Raw genomic sequence first — 24,741 nt, 5'->3', positions numbered from 1 at the left:
TGTTAATATAATGAGAACATTGATGTAACCTGGCAGCCAAGGAGAGTGGACTGGAATGCCCATGTGGGAACAATAAAGACTTCACTGTACTAGTCAGTGGCAGCGGTAGATGCTGTTTAGTGAACATGTGTACTGGTGGCAATCACATTCAAAATGACAGCAAGTAACTAGTATAAAGGACACATGGACAACAGCTAAGGGGGGTGGAAGTGGGAGGGAGGTGGGGAGCACGGGGGTGGGCTGGCATGGGAGTAAAAGACAGAAAACTGTACTTGAACAAAAATGACAGCAAGTAAAGCAATGAATCTGCATGAAATTTTGCGTTAAACTTGAATATTTCTTCACAGAAACTATTCAGATGATTCAGAAGGCTGCAGCTATGGGCAACTGGTGATTGGCAGCCTCATCATAATAACGTGCCCACTCATGCACCACATCTTGCACAGAGTTTTTCAGAGAAATATCAAGTCACCCAGGTGACTCAGCTCCCTTACAGCCCAGATTTGGCACCCTGCGACTGCTGGCTTTTCCCAAAACTAAAATCACCTTTGAAAGGGAGGAGATTTCAGACCATCCATGAGATTCAGGAAAATACAACAGGACAGCTGATAGAGATTGGGAGAACTGTGTGAGGTCCTAAGGTGCCTACTTAGAAGGGGACTGAGGCATCATTGTCCTATGTACAATGTTTCTTGTATCTTCTTCAAGAAATGTCCCTATTTTTCATAGTACATAGCTGGATACGTTCTGGAAAGACTCCACACATCATTTAATTTGATCCCTAAAAACAATGCTATAAAGAACTTAGTGGCAAAAGTTAGTTCCAGTGAACCATCACATGGATAGGTTTTTGTCTGGAAGTATTATCCTCATCCAATTTTATGGCCATCCGATTAGATTCAGCCTTCTCCAGATGCTCTGTCCATCCTACATCTTAAATGACAGAGTAGGGGAATAGGTTAAGGGAAAAGTTTTATAAACACAAACATTTAAAATCTTGAAAACATCTTTAGAACATGTTTTCTTAAATAAATTTCAGTCAGCATGAGTTAAGTGTATTCAGTAATATCCTTGATAAAAACAAGAACTAAAAGCAACATTTTGTAATTGCTACACTCCAGGAGAAATAAAAAAATTATGCTTGTTATTTACAGAGAAACCACCATATAACATCAGCCTACTTATTTGAGTTTACTAACTTCAGTTTGATAGCATTGCCATAGAAAGGGTACCAAGCCCTAGATTATCAAAGTTACACAGACTAAGGCAGTTTGAGAAAACACTTCCTTAAAATTGAGAGCAGGAATCATGTTGTTATTACATCAATAGTTTTCTGATTCCCACTCTGAGCAGGACAGTTCTTGAGAACTGGAACAGACCATACAGATACAATTTCCTTTAACTCACTTATTTATATGGGTTACCAGGGAAGATGAAGGCCTCCTCCACTCACGCATTTCTGAACAGAGAAGAGGTCACACTTAACAACTGACTTCCTGAAATTTATGTATTTCTAAAGCCTATACACTTCTCTTTCTTCCATTCCTTAGACTAAGTTAGATTAGTGGGATATGATTAAACTGATTGCTCACTTGATTTTGTTAGCCATGGTATAAATCAAATCTCATGCTTCTTTTTGCTGCTTAAGGGGTGTTTATAGCCTGCAGAATAATTTTAAAGCTGAGTTAAGCAAAACTCTTTGGGAACTGTTAATACACTTTCATGGTTGTGGCATAGAATATTCCAAATCCCAATTTACATACTTTCTGAATTATTGACACCATGATTCCAACCCTTTATAATAAAAGTAAAGACCACTAGCACATACCATTTTATTTTCATATATCAATTTCTATCTTTTTCTTAAGAAAAATTATCTTCACCCAAGTACATACCATTAATTTTAAAGACAGGGAAAAGGAGGGAGAGAAAGAGAGAGATAAATATCAATGTGAGAGAGAAACATTTATTGCCTCCTGTGTGTGCCCTGACTGGAGACAGAACCCTCAACCTAGGCATGTGCCCTGATAGGGAATCGAACATGCAACTTTTTGGTTTACAAGATGATGCTCTAATCAACTGAACCACACCAGCAAAGGCTCAATCTTTTTTAATGATCTGAAAATGTATTTTTTCCAACAGATATTTTTGAACAATAATTTCATCTAAATCTTCTTTTCCTTATATATCTCTTCATTATTTTTTTAAAAAGGTATCACAGACTTTAGAATTCAGGCATCAATGTTTGGACCTTCAAGGATCCTGAAACAATGGTCTTTTTTCAACTGCACACTGGCTCCAGGCACCCACCCACTTCCTATACCTCTTCACCCAGCTCAAGTCTTAGGTAACTGTAGATGTATGGTTCTCCACTAGAAACAATTTTGCCTTCACTCCTTGTTCCCAGGGAACATGTGGCTATGTCTGGAGACATGTTTGGTTGTCACAGCTAGGGGAAAAGTTGCTGCTGGTATTTAGAGGGTAGAGACAAGGGATACTGGTAAATATCCAACAGTGCTCAGGATGGCCCCTCCACAGAATTATCTAGCCCCATATTCCAAGAGTGTTAACATTAAGAAACCCTCCTATACAGGTTCTCAGAGACCCATTTTCCAACCACATTTCCATTATTCCCCTAAAAAGCCCAAACCTATTAGCAGTCATTCCCCATACCTCTCTTCCTGTAGCCCATGGTAACCATGAATCTACTTTCTGTCCCTGGATTTGCCTATTTGGCGACTTTCATAAATATGAAATCATATAGTATATTGTCTTTTGTGTCTGGCTTCATCATTGAACATAAGGTTTTCAAGGCTTATCTATATTACAGCATGTGTTAGCACTTCATTTGTTTTTTCATGTCTGAATAATGTTCCATTGGATGAATATCATGCTATATATTTATGTTTCATGTGCCTTGGCTATTACAGATACACAATAAATATTTTATCCTAATGATTTAAGAATTTTGGAAATGTACAGAATGCTACTGAGAATAGAAATAGCACATGACCATAGTTCTCTTAAGAGCACAATGATAATGAAGATGATGCACTAGGTAAGATTCTTAAAACTGGCAATTTTATGATTCTAAAGCGATGCTAGCACTGTAATGGGGGAAATGTCACCTATAATTAGAATAAACATGCATTCACTCTACAGAATTCTGTGACAGACTATTGCATCTGTTTAATTTCATTTGAAGTAAAAATTTCCTATAATAAAATGTATGAGTAGAATTAAATTAACTTCTGGCATTCTTCCTGATCTATTTCATTCCTCACAATTATATCAGCTTCAGATCTAATAAATAATCAAAGCAGACATATCATTCATGATGGGCTTTTCAAATAAAGGTTTGAGGATAATTTTAACAGTAATCATTGAATTTATATAATTTAGGGATGTAATAAAGAAGATAGTAACTGAAAAATTGCTCAGGGCTTTGTCCACATTCAAGAGGCCATTAACAACAGCAATAATTGGAATGGATACCAGGAATGACAATACAGCCAGAACTTCTGACATCACTGGTACTTAGGTCCCACCACATATTTCTTGTTCCCTGTAGAATTAGCAGATCATATGCAAATATTATTCTGACATTCCACATTTATGCTTCTATGGGCATTTCCATAAGAGATGAAAATGAAAGGTATGCTACTAAAGAGTAATAATATAAGCTTTGTCTGTCCAAGAATGATAGAAAATTCTGCACATCAAATATACGAGAGTGATAGTTTCCAACCTTTTAGGTGCCAAATTATTTCCTTTGTTCCTTTAAAGATTTTATTTATTTATTTTTAGAGATGAGGAAAAGGAAGGGAGAAAGAGAGGGAGAGAAACATTAATGTGTGGTTGCCTCTCATGCGCCACCCCTCACTGGGGACCTAGCCTGCAACTCTGGCACATGCTCTGACTGAGAATTGAACTGAAAACCCCTTATTTTGCAGGTCAGCACTCAATCCACTGAGCCACACCAGTCGGGGCCTTTTTTCCTTTAAATTTGCATATTTTCTCCTTCAGCAATTACTAAAATTATCATTCTTAACATTGGAAATCATGTTTAAGAAGAGTCAAATATATATCAAGTAACCTTATTAGCTTCCCCTTACTGATATTTCTCCATTTTCCAGGTAGTAAAGTAAGTGCACAAAAGAATCAATGAACAAAGCCAAAGGGGGTGGGTTTGAGGGTGGGAGGCATGGATGAGTGGGTGGGGAGGCATGGTGGGGTGAAAATGGAGAAAATTGCTCTTGAACAACAATTTAAAAAAAAGAACATTGGCTGAGGTCTGGCATCATGAGTCAATGGCCCAATTACAATTCTGATCCAGGCCTCTCCACCATAGCACATTGTTTTTGTTTGGAAATTATCCAGGTGTGTATATGTATGTTGAACCCCAGTAGGAAAGTGTGACTTACTTTTGGTGTATTTTGTCTAATAAGTAGAAATAAAAAAGCTTGTGTTTATATTACTGTGTTATATCCATGAACACAGATATAGCATTTTTCACTCCTGACAGTCACCAGTTAATTATAACCAACCAATACACTATCCATCTGCATATAATTTCCCTTATTGAAGATTGCCCCACTTAGCCATGGCTGGGTAGCTCAGTTGATTATAGTGTCAAGTGTCATGCCAATGCACTAAGGTTGTGGGTGTAATCCCTGATAAGGGCACATACAAGAAGCAACCATATACACAATGGAATTCTATGCAGCAGAGAGAAAGAAGGAACTACTACCTTTTGCAACAACATGGATGGAACTGGAAAGCATTATGCTGAGTGAAATAAGCCAGGGGTTGAAAGACAAATACCATATGATCTCACCTTTAACAGAAAGCTAAACAACAAAACAGACAAGCAAGCAAAATAAAAACAAAGACACTGAAATACAGAACAGGGGGACAGTGACCAGAGGGGAGAGGGGAGGGAATTTAAGGGGAAAAAATGGGAGGAATTTAGAAGAACAAGTATAAAGGACACAGGGACAATAACTAAGGTGGGTAGAAATGGGAGGGAGGTGGGGTGCATGGGGGAGGGGTGGGCTGGAATGGGAGAAATAAACAGAAAACTGTACTTGAAAAATAACTAAATAAAAATAAAAAAGAAGCAACCAAATAATGCATAATTAAGCGGAACAATAAATTGATGTTTCTCTCTCTCAAATCAATACATTTTTAAAACAAAAAGAAAATTTCCAAACCAGATATCTAGCAAATGCTTACAGATCTTTCAAATTACAAGCTGTACAAACTCTTCCTAATAATGCTTATATTAAGATATTTTCTATTAGTGATATAGTAGAAAAGAGACCCTATCACTGTAAATAAATACATATTATTTTGGTCTTTGATCTCATGTTCAGCTTTTTTCCCCCATTGAGAATGAACATTAAATAAACCCAGAGCTACAGGGAATCTAATACTAGCACTTACTCATCACTTTTGCTGAACATGAATGAGAAACATTATACCCCAAACTTCTTGTACCTCCCTTGTATTTGTTCCATTCACAGATTATTTAAAAGAAATAAAATAAAATCTTGGCTTCCCAGAGATTTTCAAGAATGAGTCCCTTAGGTAATAACTGTTAGTATTCTAGTGAATATCTCCCCAGTGAAGAAAAAGAATAGAAAGGAGGGATGGAGGGAGGAAGGGAGGGACAAGAGAAAGAAGAGGATTATTTTACAGAAAGAAAACTTTAAAACTCTCTTTTCCACTTAACTATGTGTCACAAACATTTTTCTATGTCAACAAATACAGACTGATACCCTCATTTTGAATGTTATATGTGTCATAATTGATTTGAACAAGCCCTCTATTGAGATATTTTATTTTACAAGTTAATGCATAAACACCTTTATCTACTTTATATTGTCCTCAAAAACAGCAGACACTGGCTGTAATTTAATGTTTCCTTTATGACTCAGTGTACGCATGCCATTTATTGCACAATCATTGAAGAAGCAGGAAATATAGAACTTCAGGTAGAAAAACTGAATGGTCCTATATACAGTTAATATGCCCCTGCCCAAACCAGCCAAAGAACTATTGGAATACTCTAGATGTCCAGCTTTTACCACAGCCCCTGATGCTTTTTGGTGTCACTACTGTCTCTCTCCTCCCTCATCACCCTTTTCTCATACACAAACACAGATACAGGCACAGAATGTGTTAGCTTCCTGAAAGTGAGAAGGATAATTTGTTCCAACACCTATTCCCAGCATTCTTCATTCCAACTCAGACTGAAGAATTCTTCTAGAGGCCGTGACTAGTTTAAGAGTTGGATTACTATCCTATTCATCCTTGTAGTCCAAGACCTATGACTGTTAGGTATATACTTAGTGCCCAATAATGGCTGCTCAGGTTATGTCACAATTTTGGCCTTTGTGGGGTATGTTCAGGACTTGTGACCCTGAGACCATTTCCATTTACTACATAGCTATTTTGTTTCCTATTGCTTCATTAAGTTTCCTCTTTTCTTCAATAAGTTTCCTCTTTTCTTTTCAGGACACTTTGGGCTTGCTGAACCAGTCCCACCTTTGATTACCACGTTGAATACCATCACAATGCATTTTTTTCTTATATGTGCCTTTCTCTTTTCTGGTTCCTTACCTCTGTTCCTGCTTTTCTTATGCATCTTGCCCAAAGTCTACTCACTTATTAAATGTCCTTAGCCTGTAGAGGTTCCCTCTTTTTTAATATAGCTCCAAAGAACCAGTCACAAAACATAGTTAATTCCAATGTATTCTGGAAATAGGTGCTGCTGATTTGTAATCAATAAAGTATATGAATATGCATGAAAGATGGGCTTTGTTGTTTTTCTTTTCAAATTACTCCTTGGGTTGAAGGGATTTTAGAATCCTAAGAAACTGATGATGATGATGATGATGATGATGATGATGATGATGATAATTCATTATATTAAGCAAATAAACTCAGATACAAATAAGTAAAAATCAAGTATATATAATAGTATATTTCCTTGTAGTATATTACAATTTGAACTAACAGGTCAGAGTCAACTATAATAAGGATGTTAGGATAATGTATTCTAAACCTTTGACAGCATCTCCCTTTCCAGGCCCTTATCAGAGGCCATTTGCATGAAATACATAGGACCAATTGGCAGCAATGCTGAGTTATCCATCTTAGGTGTTTTAAAGGCCCATCTAAAGGACTGCATATTTCTTTGTCTATGAGAATCCACATAAATCAATGATATTTTTAATATTTTCATAATGTCATGGATAACATTTCTGTATTTCAATTAATCAACACATTCATCTAGCACTTACTTTGTAAAAAGATATTTTTCTAGGTCCAAAGAGCTCCTGAGAAAGTGGAAGGCACACTATCTAACTTTCAAGGTTTGTAAAGGAAAGTCTGTGTTTATCAGAATTAATTAGTGGTGGTGTATTTGAGCTCTAAAAAGGGTGCCAACTCCATTCCAGGGGGGGAAAAACAGCATAGAGAATATTTTCTTATAAGTAAATGTCTATAAAAGAAATGTTTAAAAGTTGACTTTTGCTCCATTTATTTAAGAATACTCAATTTTGAAATTATTCTGGAATATTGGGCCATTCTGGGCCTGCTTTAAAAGAATATTCAAGTATAGAGTCCCTATAGATGATAAGAAAGGCTTCTAAAATTCCTAACACCTGACTTATCCAAAGATCACCCATATACCTTGACTCCTGCTAAAAACCAGAAAGTTAAGCAGAGGGAAAACTCCCAAGTGAAATAAAACGTCCTCTCAGCAGTCAAAAATCAATGCCGTAAGACTGAAATTTTGGAGCTTTTATCACAAGTGAGTTCTCAGGGCCAATACCACTTAGAGCACCCCTTTATTTGCAGTCCACACATACTTCTAACAAGCTTGGGCACATGATTTTTCCAGCACACTGTAAATTAAGCAGCAAATTAGAAGGGAAGAAATTGCTACATAAGCAGCACAGGAACAGCAAAATATGATGAGCTGCAAGTATAACTACTATAAAAATAAGCAAAAGAGCTTTTTTAAAATTTTAAAGTAACATAAACAAACATGTATAATTTATTGTTGTTTTTGAAGTGAACTTTTAGGAAGTGAAGACATTTAAGACATGCTTCCTCTCAGAGCTCAAGACTGCTTCAGCTCTTGGTGACCATGGGTTGTCTTTATTTAAAGTATTTGGTTGGGCCAAAGTGAGGAGGTATGATGGTAGATTCTTTCTTCCTGGGATTAACCCATGCTTTCCTCATCTCTGACCACTGGCAGACAGGAATCATGTGGTTCTTGATTTGTGTCAAAAAAAGTAGAAGGCTTCCCAGCTTAAGGTCCTTCCCCATGAATTGCCTATTTTGCAGCCCCGCTTGACCCTACAAGGCCTCAGTAGGGATTCAGAGTAGGGTTTCTGGGCCAAAAAGTGCCCCAAACATGATATTTTTATAATCCTTTCTTGGGTCCTCTTAGCAAGAATGGTAACCTGTAATTTATAATAATATGTATTCACTAATTTTCAAGAAAAGCTTTTAGAAAGTATAAATTCATGCGTGCATTTGTCCCCTCTAGTAACACAAATGGTCTTATGTTCATAGGTATTCAACATACCATAATTTTCAGACTATAAGATGTACTTTTCCCCTGAAATTTGTGAGGAATAGTTGTTGTTAATGCTGCTGTTGAGTTCTATTTACATTAATGTTGGTGAAATATTATATTATTTATGTTATTAAATATTTTACCACATTTTTTGCTTCAAACTTTTTTTTCCTATTTTCCTCCTCTAAAACCTAGGTGCATCCTATGGTCTGAAAAATATGGCATACATTTGGAACAAATGCTTAAGTGAATGAAGACACATTCTAGGGTCATATTGTTGAAGTTATTCCAGATATATTGTCCTAGATGGAAATATTTTATGCTAATGATCCATTTTTAAAATGCTGATTTTTTTAAAGAGATAAAACATATTTGATGTCAAGGCACCAGAAAAACAAGAGCATAAATATTTTAGAAATTTTATAGTCTCTATATAACAAAATAGTCAATCTAATAAATTGTTTTCTTTTATAAAGTCACCCTTTTCAAAAAGAAAATAATTGGTTATGGAAAAAAGTTTTCAATTGGAATTTTGAGTTTTTCCCCCAAAACAATGAGCAACTTTTAAACTGCATATGTAGGACTTAATTTAGTGAAAGAGATTTTTAAGCAGAGCAGTCCACATTTTAATACCCTATAACTTAGAATATGCAGTGGGGGAAAACAAATAGAAAGAATCAAATTATTTCTACTGTATTTACCATCAAAGCCGGAACAGCTATATACAGTGAATTGGCAATAACTCAATATCTAGTAGATCAGACAAATTAATGCCACAATAAGGGATCCTTGTTAACCTTTGTAGCAACAGGGTCACTCTCATTCTTGAAAGATGAAACAAAGTAATGAGATAAATTTGGACAACTATAAGACCACTGGTAATTCACCAATGACTTAATTAGTAGAGATTAACTGCAATTTTGTAGAAAAATATCCTGAATCCTTTTCAGGCACTCTGATATATTTAATCAAATAAAATGGGGAAAAAAGATTGAAAAGGAATTTCATGTTACCTACATTTTCCTTTCCTCTCCCTCCTACTCTGCTGAGCACCTTGTTGTGCACTGCCCACTTCTTCTACCTCGAAGTAATCTCAGCTAATTCTCCTCAAATCCATTCTACAACTTCCTTCTTGCCTCTGATATACAATTTACTAATATATTCATCTATAAATGCAAACCCTGAACACAATTGGCTTTTAGAACCCTAGTCAATGTTCATTTTTATTTATACACTTTGCCTGTTATTATCTTCCATTTTATTCTGTCTCTGATTGAAAGGTCTACCTTTCTTCATGAGGGTTATTCATGTCTCCCTAATTCATTCCCAAAGATAGAATCTTATTTGTTAACATTTATAAAACACTTACTGTATGATAAGTGATGGGGAAGGGGAGGGTGAAAACTTTCCATTTTACCCAGAGATGTCTCTCATTTTTTTTCACATTAGTCCTCTTAGGTTCTGTAAGTATCCTCATTTTACCAATGAGGAAAGTGAGGCTCAGATAGACTAAGTATCTTATCAATGGCCCCTCAACCTTTGGTTAAGTTGAGGTCAGGGCCCATGTAAGTCTAAGCTCTAGCTCTTAATAATATGTGCTTGTGGATATTTTCTCCTTGAATTCAACTTAGCCAATATAGAGCACCTATATAAAAACATGTATTATGTACAAACTTTATTATTTAAGCAGTCCAAGAGATCTGGCTATACTGCCAATATTATCTAGGTATATAATCAATCTTTCTTTTATTGCTCTACTATTGACAGACAACTCACTGGGTACCTCTTATCTCTAGTTACAAATCTGCTTTTTAACCAACCCAACTTTAGAATAAAAGAAAAAATCCATATGCTTTAATAAAGTAGAAGAGTAAAAGTCATGAATTACTATCTAGATCAGAGGTCTTCTTACAGAGAGAAGGGCTTTGGTTATTATTGTTTAGGCAAAGGAGAGGCTGCTGAGAACATAGGGACAATGCAAATAATGGGGAAGTTAAGAGGCTCTAAAAGAGAGACAGAAATTTGGATTTGCTTATAAGAGAAAGTGGCATTGGGCCAGTAGAATGTGGACAAAGAAGGGCCAACGTACTAAGAAAACTGAGTTACTGTGTGAAATGGGGAGCCAAAGCAATGTCCCCTCTGATACATATTTGTTTGCAAGTATCAAAATATATTTTTAAGTGTGAGGTCTGGTGTGTGATATGTTTCTTGTCTTTAAAATCATCAGTAAAAGTTTTGCTACTGTGACAACTTCAAGTTTATGGTTGCTTGGATGGCAGATAGGCTACAGGATGAAGCCAAGGATAAAAAACTTAGTCCTCTCTTTTGGTGGATACCAGACTGGTGTTAAAGAAATGGCCCCAGGGATCAGAGAAAATACCTTCAATGAGAATAGAAAATTGAGCAGTCATGAACCCCAAATTAAAATCTGTAAGGGAAATATTGGGGAGTGCTTTGGGGTTTTACCAGAATGGGGGCTTGAATCAATTTATCTTGATCTGAAAGGGATGAGGAACCCTAGGGGATATCTTGAGTACACTATAGTTACTCAACCATCTACATTTTTGGAAAGAACTATGTTATGTTTGCTAAAACCAGAGAACAGACAATGACATAACTGCTTTGTAAAAGTAAATTTGAATATATCAGCATGTGCAGTCAACTTATTTGCTGACTTAAAAACAGCATGATGAAATTTTTTTCCTGTTAAACCTACTATTGCCCATAATGAAAGACTCTATATGCACTAATCACAACATACAGCCTTATGTTTGATCATAGCTTCTAAAAATTCATGATACAGGGATTTTTAGTTATACTCAACACATTTTTCCTTCAGAAACCTGATTGGTTGTTCTAGCTGCCGTGAATGATATAAATTGAGCTCTTAGTTGGAAGAAATCTATAGGATCAAGCATCTCTGAGTTTCATACAGAAACTTACTCTGAAGACATATATTCAAAGGTATGTAGATTTTATTCATTATTTAGTATCCTTTCTGTTGTGCTTATTTCTTTTTCTACATTTCATGTTCAAAAGCTACGATGTATTCTGCATTTCTAATGCTTTATACTGTATATTCAGTTACCACTTCAGCTGGACCATAATTAAATTAGACTGTGATTATTAAGTGAATTATTTTACTTTTTAAAAAATTTTACTTTCTAATATGAGAAAGTCTATTTCTTTAAATTTGACTTCTAAAATCCTAAAGCACTTTTTAGGGCCAAATTTCAAAGCAAGATATTTATTTTAATTAGTTATCAAATGAGATTATAATTTTTCACACTTTGTGATCCACTACTTTGAAAATCACTTTATTTAATGACATAAAATAGAATCATCAACTACAGTTTTTTTCCTCATTAATTTAAACTTTGAAAAAATGAGATTTAGGAGGCAGAAAATGTGAGTCCCACAGCCAGCATTATTACACACAATATTCACTTCCTGTGCAGAATTTAATGTCTTTCTTCTGACAGTTTTCAAAGTTAGTCGATAATTTGCACCACAAAGCAATGTGCATGTTTTAGGATAGCCTGTTTTGCTTCGTGTCTAAAGAGTTTTATTTGTGGAATAATCACAATGCAGTGTCAAACAAAAGGAATATGCCATTAACTATAAATATGGAATCTTTTAAATGGATGTCATTTAAAATTCATGGAATAATTACAGAATATTACTGCCATCCTCTCCCTTTCATTGAACCACATCTTTTGCTCCACATCCAGAGCTCAGAGATGTTACCTGAGGGTCTTGCCTGAAGTTCTACTTGTGGGGACACCCAGAATTAATTCCACTCCTTCCTTACTCTGTTTTGGCAAATTACTTAATATCTTTTCTCAGTGCTTAGGCTTTGCTTTTAACAGTATTGCTACTGTTAAAAACAAACAGATAGTCATTGTCCATACTGAGTAGACTGAGTAAAAAAAATCATTTCTATGCCTCTTGGTTCTAAAAGTATCAAGCACTGAACATCTTGATTTTAGAGCTAACTGTACTCTTTTAATCATCAATTGTAAGATATACTTAGCCTCCATGACTCTACAAGCTGTACAGGTATAGGAAAATGGCATGTAAATACTACAGTGATAGATTATTCATGTCCCTACAACTTGTTTCAGCTCTAAACCTAAAAGGAAAGCATTTTCATCACTCTTGTGACTACAGAAAAAACAAAATGGGCAGAGAACTAGAAATCACATATGAGTAAAGTAACCTCACTACGATCCCATTCTTTCCACTGCAACAAACCAGTATGGATTATTAGGGGTTTATGGAGCATTAATTCTGTCCATATTTGAGAAGAGATAAGAAAAGTATGTGTTGACATATTTCAGGGCCATCAAGAAATGGGGACCTGGATTTTGTTTGCCTGCCTCCTGGGAGCAGCCTTTGCTATGCCTGTGAGTAAAACACCCCCTGCAAACGTCAATGTCCAATTTCACAAGCTTGGAAATAAAAACTGCCCCATAGTTGATAAACTAGGGTTTAAATCAGTATTGAGATCAGATGTTCTCAAAAAAATTTGTGTTTAAAAACAATTTAAAGAGATTTTTATAAAAAAATTAGATTCTCAGATGCCTCCACCAAAGATTCTGATTTAGTACAGCTGGGGTGGGGCCCAGGACTCGGCATTTTAATAAGCTCCCCAGGAAATTCTGTTGAAAAAATAAGCTTTTATCATTGCCCATCTCTAGATGGAGGAAACTTTTGGAAGAGACCCTTAAAAGGCCTCCAGAGAAAGTGCTTAAATCACCCTTAGGAAAATATTATAATAATGCCAGTTTTGTCTAAAACCCAATTTCTTGCAAGTATCCAAATCTCTTCCTGCTCTCCAAACTCCACAGCTGTAACCTTCAGAAAGTCCAATTTCTGTGTTAGTAACTCCCTTCTTGAACCATCTTTCTGTTCTCAGAGGCCTCATCCCTTTGGGTGTATCTGCGAAGTACATGACTTTTATGTGGTTGTCTGGAATCCTACCTATGCCACTACACATAGATATACTTTATGTTGAAATGTACCAAGGACCAGGAAGTCTGACCCATTCTTCCTAGACATGGGTACAAAAGGTCAGAGAGCTTATATTACATGAAGGCAACATAGGGTAAAGAGCATGATACAACCAGAAGCCAGCAAAGCATGCATAACTGCCTCCTTTCTTTCTCTCTCACCCCCGACGACCAACATTCTGTGGTCTGTCTTCCTGAGCTCCTACATTGTGGCAATTCATAGTCTCCCAAGGATCCTTGCATTATAAATTAAGCCCTTTTCAGTTCAATTCAACACCCCTACTCTCTGACAGCTTACATCAAGAAGGTATAGAAAAAGCAATTACTTGACTAAAATAATTCACACTCAGACAAGAGTGAATTAACCCTCTTATTACATATCAGCATTTAAAAAGAATAGAGACTTATAGCTTGATGTCTAAGGAAGGTGTTCAGCATGATTCTCTCTCCCCTCCCTTTCACTCATTCCATGGCCAACCAGAATTCCAGAATGCAGGCATCAGTCACTTGGCCTGCACGTTACACAGGACTAGATAATTTTTCAGGTTGTATTTTATTTTGAACTTTCAAATGTTTTTGCTATAAAAACATTGACACAATAATAAAAAGTATTGACCTAAACTTCATAAATCAACTCTCATTTTCCATGGGGATTTATAGCGTTTCTATTTCACTGCACCCATCTTGTTCTCATATTCATCAATCATTCACATGTAGTTGTTTCTTTTGTTGTTGTTGTGTTACTTACTTTGCACACAAATTATGACGAATCTCTTGGATACTTAAACACTCATCCACCTCCTGATTTACAGGGGAAAGTTTGTGAGACAATTCTCTTGTTGGTAATTCATAATCATGTAAGAGAAACATATCTCTTCCCAACATGGAGTGAGTTTCATCAAGAAGTAAGATGGTGGGTGGGACAGAGTAGGATTAATTGACAACATGGGTGGAGGGATGCCTGAAGATCACTGGAAAACAATTGTGTGCTGCTTCCTGATTCCAGGTCTCTCACCATAGCCTGCAACCCTAGGAAAAAGGCTTTTAGTTATTCTGGACCTCTTTAAAATAAGAGGGCTCCTCTCTTACACAGCATACATGTTCAAACTAAAAGTAGACCTCAAATATATTCTGCATTATATAGATTTTTTAAGTTGCTTCAGTCTCTCTTAATGTGAACAATTGCATATTGACTTAATCTCTTCCTCTCTCCCTTTCTCTTCTCTCTCCCTCTCCCACTTTCATTTCCTTCTTCTTCTCCCCTCCCTATAAAAGCTACCACCTCATCCTGGGCACCCTGGTTATATCAACTTCAGCTATGAGGTAATTTTTCTCTTTACTAATTTTGACCATTGTTTGAGTTAACAATGTCCTGGACTCCGTAAAGAATAGTATGTTGATATCTCATTCAAGATGTTTCTCAGTCCCACTTTTTCAGTTCCCACTACCAGCTTCCTGGTTTAAGCCCTGATGAGTCGCCTCAAGCCTGCACTGCCCCAGCACACTCCTGCCTGGCCTCTCTGACTCAGTCTCTCCTCCTTATATGGCTATAAAAGTATCCACCATGAACTATCACTTAGGGGGGACTTGCATGGTAGGAAAGAAATTAAATTCTGCCTAAACAGGTTTATTCTATACTAGCCCCTAAAATGTGGGGAACAGGTAAGAAGTTATTTAAGATCCTTTCCACCTAAGTAAATTACCAATTCTAATATGTTCATACTCTTTCGTGTCTTCCTCACTTGTTTTTACTGAAAGATTAGTGACCAAGTAGTCTATGAGACATTCTTTAGAGCAATAAAAAAGCTTGAGATTTCTGGAAATTTGGTTTGAGGCTCTCCTCAACCCCATACTAACCACGTGACTTTGGCAAATCATTTTCTTTCTCTGGAACTTTGGTTTCCTCATCTGTAGAAGGGAAATAATTATAACACCCACACTTCAAAATAACTGTTTGGGGAGCAAAATAGTCAAGAAACATAAAACGTGCTTTGTCAAGTATAACTTGAGCAAGATTAATAATTGTTTGTTGTGTTGATATCAAATGCTGTAGCACTATATCAAGGAGTCCCTGCACCTGAAATTACCTAGATATATAGTGTTTGGAAAAGAAGAAACTCTTACTTCCTTCATAGATTCAGATGATAATCTGTGAGTCTTACTCTTAGAAGCTGAGGGAAAATGTTAATAAGAATTAGAGGCAAGATTTTCTGTTAAATTTTAAAAGGTTTACATATTTGACTAGAAAACCTGTGTCTATAAAATGAGGAACAGTGTTTCTGTCACCTATATTTTTAATGTGACATCATATCAAAAATAACATGATTAATATTGTGTCAGATTAATTTTCTGTTTTGTTTTGCTCTTGCAAAGAAGAGCAGGAACCACGGACTTAAACACAATTACTACTTTTGTAACCTCAGCCAAGCTCATGAAATTCAATTTTTCCTGACCATGTCTGTAAGAGTGAGGGTGATGATACTTGCCTTAGAGTATATGAGAAAACATGAAAAATGTGTGTTTGATGGATGTGATGTAGTGTACCACACATAGGAAGCACCTGAAAAAATGCTTACCCTGTTTTTCTTCAGTGGAACCCATATTTTCAGATGATCAATATTGATAAGACTGCATTATTGAGTGTATATTTCATGTAACTATATTAAAACAAATGTATTTTAATGTCTCTTTCTCTTAAGGTGCTTACCCCTCTGAAGTGGTACCAGAGTATGATAAGGCAGCCGGTATGTAGATATTTTATTCTTTATTCTCTTAAAATATTAAGCATGCATTTCAATTCCCTTTTAAGTGAAATAACAGATCTATGCCACATAAGACACTAATAGGAAGTCTAGTTTGTAAAAGGTCTTATCTGTGTACACAGTTAGAAATTCTTGCACGGGAAAAATGAATAAATACTCATATTGTCATAATGGCAAAGACAACATTGCTACTTCTCCAGTTGGAAGTCAATGGAGCCAATGGTAAACCTGACTCTTTGTTTTTCACCAGTACACTTCCTATGGTTACGAACCCATGGGTGGATGGCTGCACCACCAAATCATTCCCGTGCTGTCCCAGCAGAATCCCCCGAATCACGCCCTACAGCCTCATCACCACATCCCTGTGGTGCCAGCTCAGCAGCCCGTGGCCCCCCAGCAACCAATGATGCCAGTTCCTGGCCAACACTCCATGACTCCAACCCAACACCACCAGCCAAACCTCCTTCCACCTGCCCAGCAGCCCTTCCAGCCCCAGACCGTCCAGCCGCAGCCTCACCAGCCCATCCAGCCCATCCAGCCCATCCAGCCCATCCAGCCCATCCAGCCCCAGCCACCCGTGCACCCCATCCAACCCCTGCCACCACAGCCACCTCTGCCTCCGATGTTCCCCATGCAGCCCCTGCCCCCAATGCTTCCTGACCTGCCTCTGGAAGCTTGGCCAGCAACAGACAAGACCAAGCGGGAGGAAGTGGTGAGTATATTCTGAAGCCACTACAACACCTGTGAAAACGGTAAAACAAAATTGGCCTCCAGAGTTCTAAGTTCTCAAACAAGCCAGGTTCCTCAGTACCAGTAGCTACAGATTATTGACTCTATTAGTACAAACATGTGTTGTAACTTTACATTATCAACAAGTTTATCTATATGGTTTAGCAATGAAGACCATAGCCTTAATTGACTGGGTTTAAATTCTTTAAGTCCAACCAGAATATATATTCTTGAAATCCATTATCTGTTCTCCTTATATTTCAAGTGTTAAACTAGAAAGAGTAGGGTAGAATTGCACTGAAGATTTTTTTAAAGGGTAATTTTTTAGAGTTAGGGGATACAAATATTTGAATTGGTAGGTGGGAAATCTCTTTAAAGACCTACAGGAAGATTACCTGTCTAAAGTAGTTTTTAATCTAACTTGGAGGAAGCTAAACTATACAGATTGTCAGATACCTTTTCAGTGCTGGGGTTCTATAGATTAAGCTTTTAGCAAGAAATTCTCACATAAGCATGAAATTTTTCCAATTTTCTTCAAAAAATTTTCCAATTTTCTGTAATAGTCACTTAAAATAAATGACCCTTATTCATATTCATTAACCCTTACTTCTGTGTATATGAGATTGTATAATTCTGCTGTATGTACATGTTCAAATGTAATTCCAAGTTATAAATGCTATTGATGACTTTATACTGAGAAGGGGTGAGGTGGAAATGACTTGGATGAGGAGCCAGGATAACTGGGTTCCAGTTTTGGCTCTGCTCTCAATGAGGAGATAGTATTAAACAAGTTACTTCAAATTTATGAGTGTTTTCCCTTCTATAAAATGAGAGAAAGTCACTAAATCAGACAATTTTCAAGCCTCTGTCCAAGTACAAATACCATAGTTTCCCAATAAAAAATTATAATATATGCCATATATAGCTTCACAATTATGAAGAATATGGGGCACAATTTTGAAACTTGATTGTATCACAAATAATCTGGTGCCTATACCTGATTATTCTACTCTGAGGTACATGTTCCCTCTCTATATAGAAAATACATTTATTTATCTCTTCATTAATAATTATATTTCATAATGTATTCATACTCTGCCAGAGGTATTTATTAAAAGGTGACCAGACAAGTAGTTTAAGCTTTTTAAAACTCCTGTGTAAAGTAGAATATAAATATTGATAGCTTTGTAGAGTTGTTTTATGGAAAATAAACTAATAAGCTCAGAGCCTGGGAAGCAGGAAGTACTCAATAAAACGTGTCAATCATTATTCTGTTATCAAATAATAGTGTTAAGTGTCCTGAAGGCAGGAGATAACAAAAACTTTGAAAATTATAGAGTCAAACCTAAATGGTTGTACATTGTTTTGGCAAAACTGATGTGTTATTGTAAATGGTACTCAATAAGAATATTTGTAAATTATTTTAATTGTTCCTTTTGCTATTTTCTTTCAGGATTAAAAGATCAAAAAATGAGAAGAGAACTGAAGTAAATACTTCAGTTGCTTTTAGAATGACACAGTGATTTGTGCCTAGCATCACTTTACTTAGTAAATTCTGTAACTAAAAACAAATATCATTAGCAAACAATAAAAATGTTTTAAAAATTATTCATGTTTGTGTTGAATTCATGTCACTTGAGAGAACAATTTATAATGGCTATTCTTGAATAAGGTAGGAACTGCTCATTTGTACATACAAATTGACCATTCTGCAGGCAAATGAGTATTATATTTCATTTTAGAAGAAATGTAAAATATGCTATCTCAAATTTTTTAAAACCAGAAGTTTATATATTAGTTATAATAGTTGATAAAGTGAAAAGTTATAAACATATACTGTCACTGAACCTGAACCAAATAAAGGGATGTTTATGTGAAGAATCCCTTATGTTAAAAAATAAGCTCTTGAAAAATGCTCATATTACAAGATGAATTAAGACTTGGAACACTGGCTTTATAATTCATACCACATTAGTCAATACAATCTGGTCTTCTGATCTCATTTTACTGAAACAGATTTTTAAATGAAATTATGTGATATGGATAATAACATACTGAATTTGAAGTTATTGAGGTAATTAGCTTTCCTAACAAAACTTTTATTAAATGGAGCTTCAAATAATCACAGTGATTTTACGTATGCCACTTCATCCACCTCATAATCTTTAAGATATTATAAATTCCACTATATAGTCTTCAAAATGTTAACAGATGCATAAAATGGACTCAATACAAGATTTCTTTCCCACTCCTAATTATATGAATCCTTTTTCCTCCTACACCCACACAAAACTGTAAACACTTTTCAGGGTTTATATTACACAGCACCCAGAGTAACTTTATTCCAGTACTTTCATGATTAAGCCCCCTTAATCATTTTCTGGAATGAATAAACATAACTTTACTGGGAGGGTGTCAATATTCAAACAAATAACTCAATTTTAAAGAATTTAGATTAATTAAAAAGTAAGAAAGCTTTTAATCAATTAGTATGGGGCAAGTCTAATCAATTTAGGAAATATTTATTAATTGCCCTCTAGGACAAGGACCTATTCCACATTCTAGTGAAAATAACAAGTCCACAACCTTGAGTAATCTAGTATCTACCAAAGGAATAAAATAAGCTCACAAATAATAAGAGAGGGCCTAAGGGCAGTAATACTATAACAGAAGTATAGCAAAAAAGCTCTGCTGAATATAGCAGACATCATTAACTAGCTGTCCAACAGTTTTCCTTTTCTTACCACTCATTCCCTGTTGGCAGAGCTAGAATTAATCCCAGCAACTGGCTTTCCAAGAAGTCAGGAGAAATAGGCCTCCTCCCCTGTCCCAGGGAATGAATGTTAACTCCTCCATGTGAATTATGGCATTTATTGCCATAACATACTATATTCATACCAAATACAGTACTTATTCTCCTTGCCAGTGATCAGTTTAGGAATGAGTTGTGGTGGAATCTGAACAATGAATGAAGTCTGCTAGGAGAGGAGGAGCTTCTTGGGAAAAAAAGATTACCCTTTCATTATACATATACACACATACACCAGAAAAAGTACTGTTCTGTCTTTGGATCTATTTGTTTGAGGATATGATGCCTGGAACTCTGTCTGCCATCTTGTGACTGGGAAGGTCAGGTAGAAAGATGGAAAGCACCCAGGTCTTTGGTGGCATTATCGTGTGCCTAAACTAACCAACTTGGGAACCATCTACCTCTAGGTAGATGACACACTATTTCTATGGTAGTGTTTTTTGATTGTAGGTCATAACTGATTAGTGGGTCATGATACCATATCAGAATCCCCATCATTTGTGTCATTATAGCAAACTGTCTCTCCTTATGGACAGAAATAAGGAGAATTACTTGAATGTCATTGAAAGTCAATGACTTTTTTAAAAATATTTTATTTATTTATCTTTATAGGGGAAGGGAAGGAGAGAGGGAGAGAAACATCAATGTGTGGTTGCCTTTTCGAGTGTCCCCTGCGGGGAATTGGCCTGCAGGGACCTGGTCTGCAACCCAGGCATGTGCCCTGACTGGGAATCGAACCGCGATTGTCTGGTTCGCAGGCCCGCGCTCAATCCACTGAACTACACCAGCCAGGGCGGAAAGTCAATGACTTTTTAAAAAAAATCTGATAAATGGAGATAAAATATATATCCTAGTATATTCTTAAAATATCTGTTCCCCCATACTTTGTCTTCCAAAGCTCATGAAAATATCATCATTACATTTATTACTACTGAGAAAAATATTAAGGGTATAAGTGATGGTGTTACTTGAAGACTGTCTGTGACACTGGAAAGAGCACAAACTTTGGAGCCAGCCTGAAGTTGCTTTCACTCTTTCTGATAGGAGGGGATTCTCTATTTGGGAACGTCATTAACAAAAGCAGTCTCCCTTTGTAATAATTTAAATGATACTTTTTTGTGTATACACACATATTCAAATCACCTTTTCATTTTTTATTGTTTTTGTTTTTTATTTTAATTGTTGTTCAAGTACAGTTTTCTGTCTTTTACTCCCATCACAGCCCACCCCACCCCCAGTCCTCACTGCCTCCCTCCAATTTCCACCCTTTTAATTACAAGAAAAAAGTCAGGCTTCAGAGTATGAAGACTAGTCACTATGGAATGAGATACACTGCATAAGATAATTTTAACAAGAAACTGACACTTGTATATTAATTGTCCAAACATGTTTTAGTATAATCATTCTCATGGTGGTCTTCTATAATAACATTGTTCTACCACATTAAACAGTGTATATTAACCATAACATAGCATCTTCTTGATGGTCCAGATGAGATTTACCATGTGTTGTCTTGGAAATTCAGAGGTAATAAAGGCTCTTACGCTTCTTTTAAATTGCCCCATATTACTCTCTCATTCTATCTGCTCCTTTCTGCTCTGAACTATCACTTCTTCTTCTTCTTTTCAGTTAATGTGTATTAAAACCTTGTACTGTGTACCTTATTTTGTATATGTATTCTCCCTAACAAAATAAAGGGTATTGGCCTTGAAATTGTTATTCTGGAAAGTCCACAGTTACTTTGAGATTATTTTATTTCCTGATTCCCTAACTGTGACAGATGGTCACAACTGACAAAATTCTGGCATACAGATGTCACCACATACTGTAACACAGCTGATGTAAATTGAATAAAATTGAGCACTTCTCATTCATTAAAACTCAGGCTTAATCAGATACCCAATGTTGCATGTATTTAAATCATATATGGAAAAAAATTACTAGATACTAATGACCAATACTCAAAGTCCAGGCTGAAATACATAGCAGTATCGATCATAAATGCATTAATAAACCCCAACTTAAATCTAAAGAATTCTTAAATTAATAACAAAGCAAAAGTAGATTATTTACAAAGCTGTGCTATACCTTTGAAATTAAGTTAAAGAGACAGATGAAGTTAAGTAAAACACCTCAAACAAAATCTCAACTCACCATAATCACTCCCATGTCACTAATAAATTTGAAATCTTCTCTGCTCTGATCCACTCTTTGTTGGTGAGAGCTTCCATATGCATAATTCTTCCAGACTACAAATAAATGCCTACAAATTACCCTTAGAGAGTCTTCAAAATGTATGGAAAAATTTGTGCAAAGATGTTGATCATAGCATTATCTATATCAGTGAGAAACTGGATCTCAGTCAAATTTTCCTCTATATATCTGAAAAAATACTGTGATAAAAAGTATGCTTTAGAATAAACTTTATTAGTGGAGAAATGTGATAATCTGAAATTTAATACCAAGGCTGTACATCATTTGTGAATATTATACATGACCATAACATGTAAATAATTGAAACACACACATAAATGGGCATAGAAAAAAAAACTAGGAAGATGTAACTGTTTGTGTGAAGATCTGATTTTTCCACAATAACATAAATTACTTCTGTAATCAGAAATAAATTTAATTATTTAAAAGTTTGTTCTCCCTTTCTTCAGCTTCAATCTAGATATACCTCATCCTCTCAGTTCCCTTTGAGGGGGATCTTTCTGGGTCCCCTTTTTCCCAAGTAGAAATCAGTTTATATGTACTTGGCTTTTTCAAAGAAATACTTTGACCAAAAAAGGGTGAAGGAAAAGGAGCAAACTGGCTTTAGGAGGGACAAAAATGAACAACACAATCAAACACCAAAAAGAGATGAGCATTATAAAGTGGAGGAAGAATTAGAAGCAACACAAAACAAAAATAAAGAAATGGCTACCTAGACATTCTATCAAAAGTTACCTGGGTTCAAAAAGCAGGCAGTTCAAAAGTAAAACACAATGTCTAAGCCCTAAACCCTTAAAGACATAGTGTCTTACAGTGACTTTTCACATTAAATAAATTTTCTTTTGATTTAAATAATGCCTGAACTGCTTGCTGACGTAAAACTCATCAAGCGTCTAATTTTATTTTGGCACTGGAATGGGCTATAATGTAATTTTTTCTCTCTTATGCTTAATTGCATTGGGTCTGAATTATCTGAAGAGTTCAACCTCAATCAACAGCAACTCAAATTAAGCAGAAAATGCTCACAATTCACCTATTACAAGGGTAAAGGAAAAATGAAATCTAACAAACTAATTTTCAGACTCTATTTCCACAACCACCTATCTTGATACCTGAATTGAGGATGGAAGTTCAAAGGATTACTTGGAATTAATCTTCACTTTGTCAGACACATTAATATTTGCCATATTTTTTCAAATCAACATTCAGATATAAAGGGTGATAATACCATGTAATATTTGAAATCAGAGACCTATGCTCACTGGTAATTACACTCTACTTGCACTGTTCAATGTGAGTCCCCATGTGGATATTCAAAATGAAAAGAGTTAAAATTAAATACAATTTAAAATTCAGTTCCTCAGTTACGCTAAATTCAGTTTAAATGTTAAAAGGCCACATGGAGCTAGCAGCTGCCATATTGGACAACACAGATACAGACCAGAGCATTTCCATCACCACCAAGAGCTATAATTGATAGTGCTGTTCTCTATACTACCTTGTCAGGTGAAAGAAAAACTCCTATTCATTCAAAGAATTAAACAAAAGATGGGGAAAAATCAGATTTGCTGGTGAAAACCAAACATCTCAAGTATTCCTAACAAGCCATTTCCCAAGCATTCCAGCAATCATGATCTTGTGTGGGAATTTTCTAAGAACTGTAGAGCCTTTCTCTTCCTCAGGTTGAATCACACACACCAGAATGATTTTCACTCTAGTTTTATTTTATTTTTTATTTTCTATTGTCATTCCAGTACAGCAGTCTCTATTTTCCTGCCACCACTTTCCCCTGCCCCACCCACCTCCATCTCCCACCCTCAATCCTTCCCCATTTTAGCTTTGTCCGTGGGTCTAGTTTTCTTTTAAAATGAACAAATCTAATAATAACTCCAATTAAACTTAACTTTTGGCTTGTAAGAGAACCTATTTCAGTTCCAAAGCAATTACCATTTATTTTCAGACATCCACACTGGAGGTACAAGGCTGGGGTGGCCCTGGACCTAAGGCTTCATTGGGAATAAGCCAAAATCTATGCTTACAGAAAAATTAAAATAAGAAAAAAAACTGAACTTTTTTCCACCCGTGAGGGTTGTTGACTGCCTGCAAACATCAGAAAATATTTACATTACATTCTTTTCTGTTTGTGGTTCAAACCAACAGTGCAACACAGGACAAGTGGGTACGCACACACATGAATACATACAAGTATCCCATTTAGTTTATCTGTAATAAAAGGACAAGGTGGAAACAAATATCACTTGAGCAACTTGAGATAAAACTTTTCTGCATCTTAATCATTTAGAAACTATGGTTATCATATCAGTTATTATCATCAAGGCATGTTACACTTCTAATATAAAATTCTATCAAGGAAAAAGGTCAAGATGCTCATTTTATTTAGAAGCAACATCCTGTTGATCACCTCTTCTCTCAACTTCACATGAAAGAAAAATTGTGAATTTTCCCATAAATCTGAAGTTTTCCCCTCAGTAAATGATTGCCGAAAATACCAAGATTGAATTTAAGTACAGGACTTATAAAAAGAATATAATAGTAAACAACTGTATTAATTTTTAAAAACACCAAATAGATCTAAGTGTGAACAACTTAACATGGTAATCA

At 35.8% G+C, this 24,741-nt stretch overlaps 2 protein-coding genes across 5 annotated transcripts in view; one reads left to right on the top strand and one right to left on the bottom strand.

Annotated features, from left to right (window-relative positions):
• Window positions 1-24,741, bottom strand: part of ARHGAP6 (Rho GTPase activating protein 6) — a 484,972-nt gene that overhangs the window by 129,236 nt on the left and 330,995 nt on the right. The gene's annotated exons all lie outside the window — the stretch shown is intronic.
• AMELX (amelogenin X-linked) lies at window positions 12,946-17,094 on the top strand. Its single transcript, XM_037157566.1, has 5 exons — window positions 12,946-12,999; window positions 14,881-14,928; window positions 16,197-16,247; window positions 16,305-16,349; window positions 16,618-17,094. The coding sequence occupies exons 1-5, from the start codon at window positions 12,946-12,948 to the stop codon at window positions 17,092-17,094; spliced, it is 675 nt and encodes a 224-aa protein (XP_037013461.1).

Source organism: Artibeus jamaicensis, unplaced genomic scaffold (assembly GCF_021234435.1).
Source record: "Artibeus jamaicensis isolate MK-2021 breed Jamaican fruit bat unplaced genomic scaffold, CSHL_Jam_final scaffold_1283, whole genome shotgun sequence".
Lineage (NCBI taxonomy): Eukaryota > Metazoa > Chordata > Mammalia > Chiroptera > Phyllostomidae > Artibeus > Artibeus jamaicensis.
Note: the sequence above shows the minus strand (reverse complement) of the source record. Positions and strands in the feature narration are given on the sequence as shown.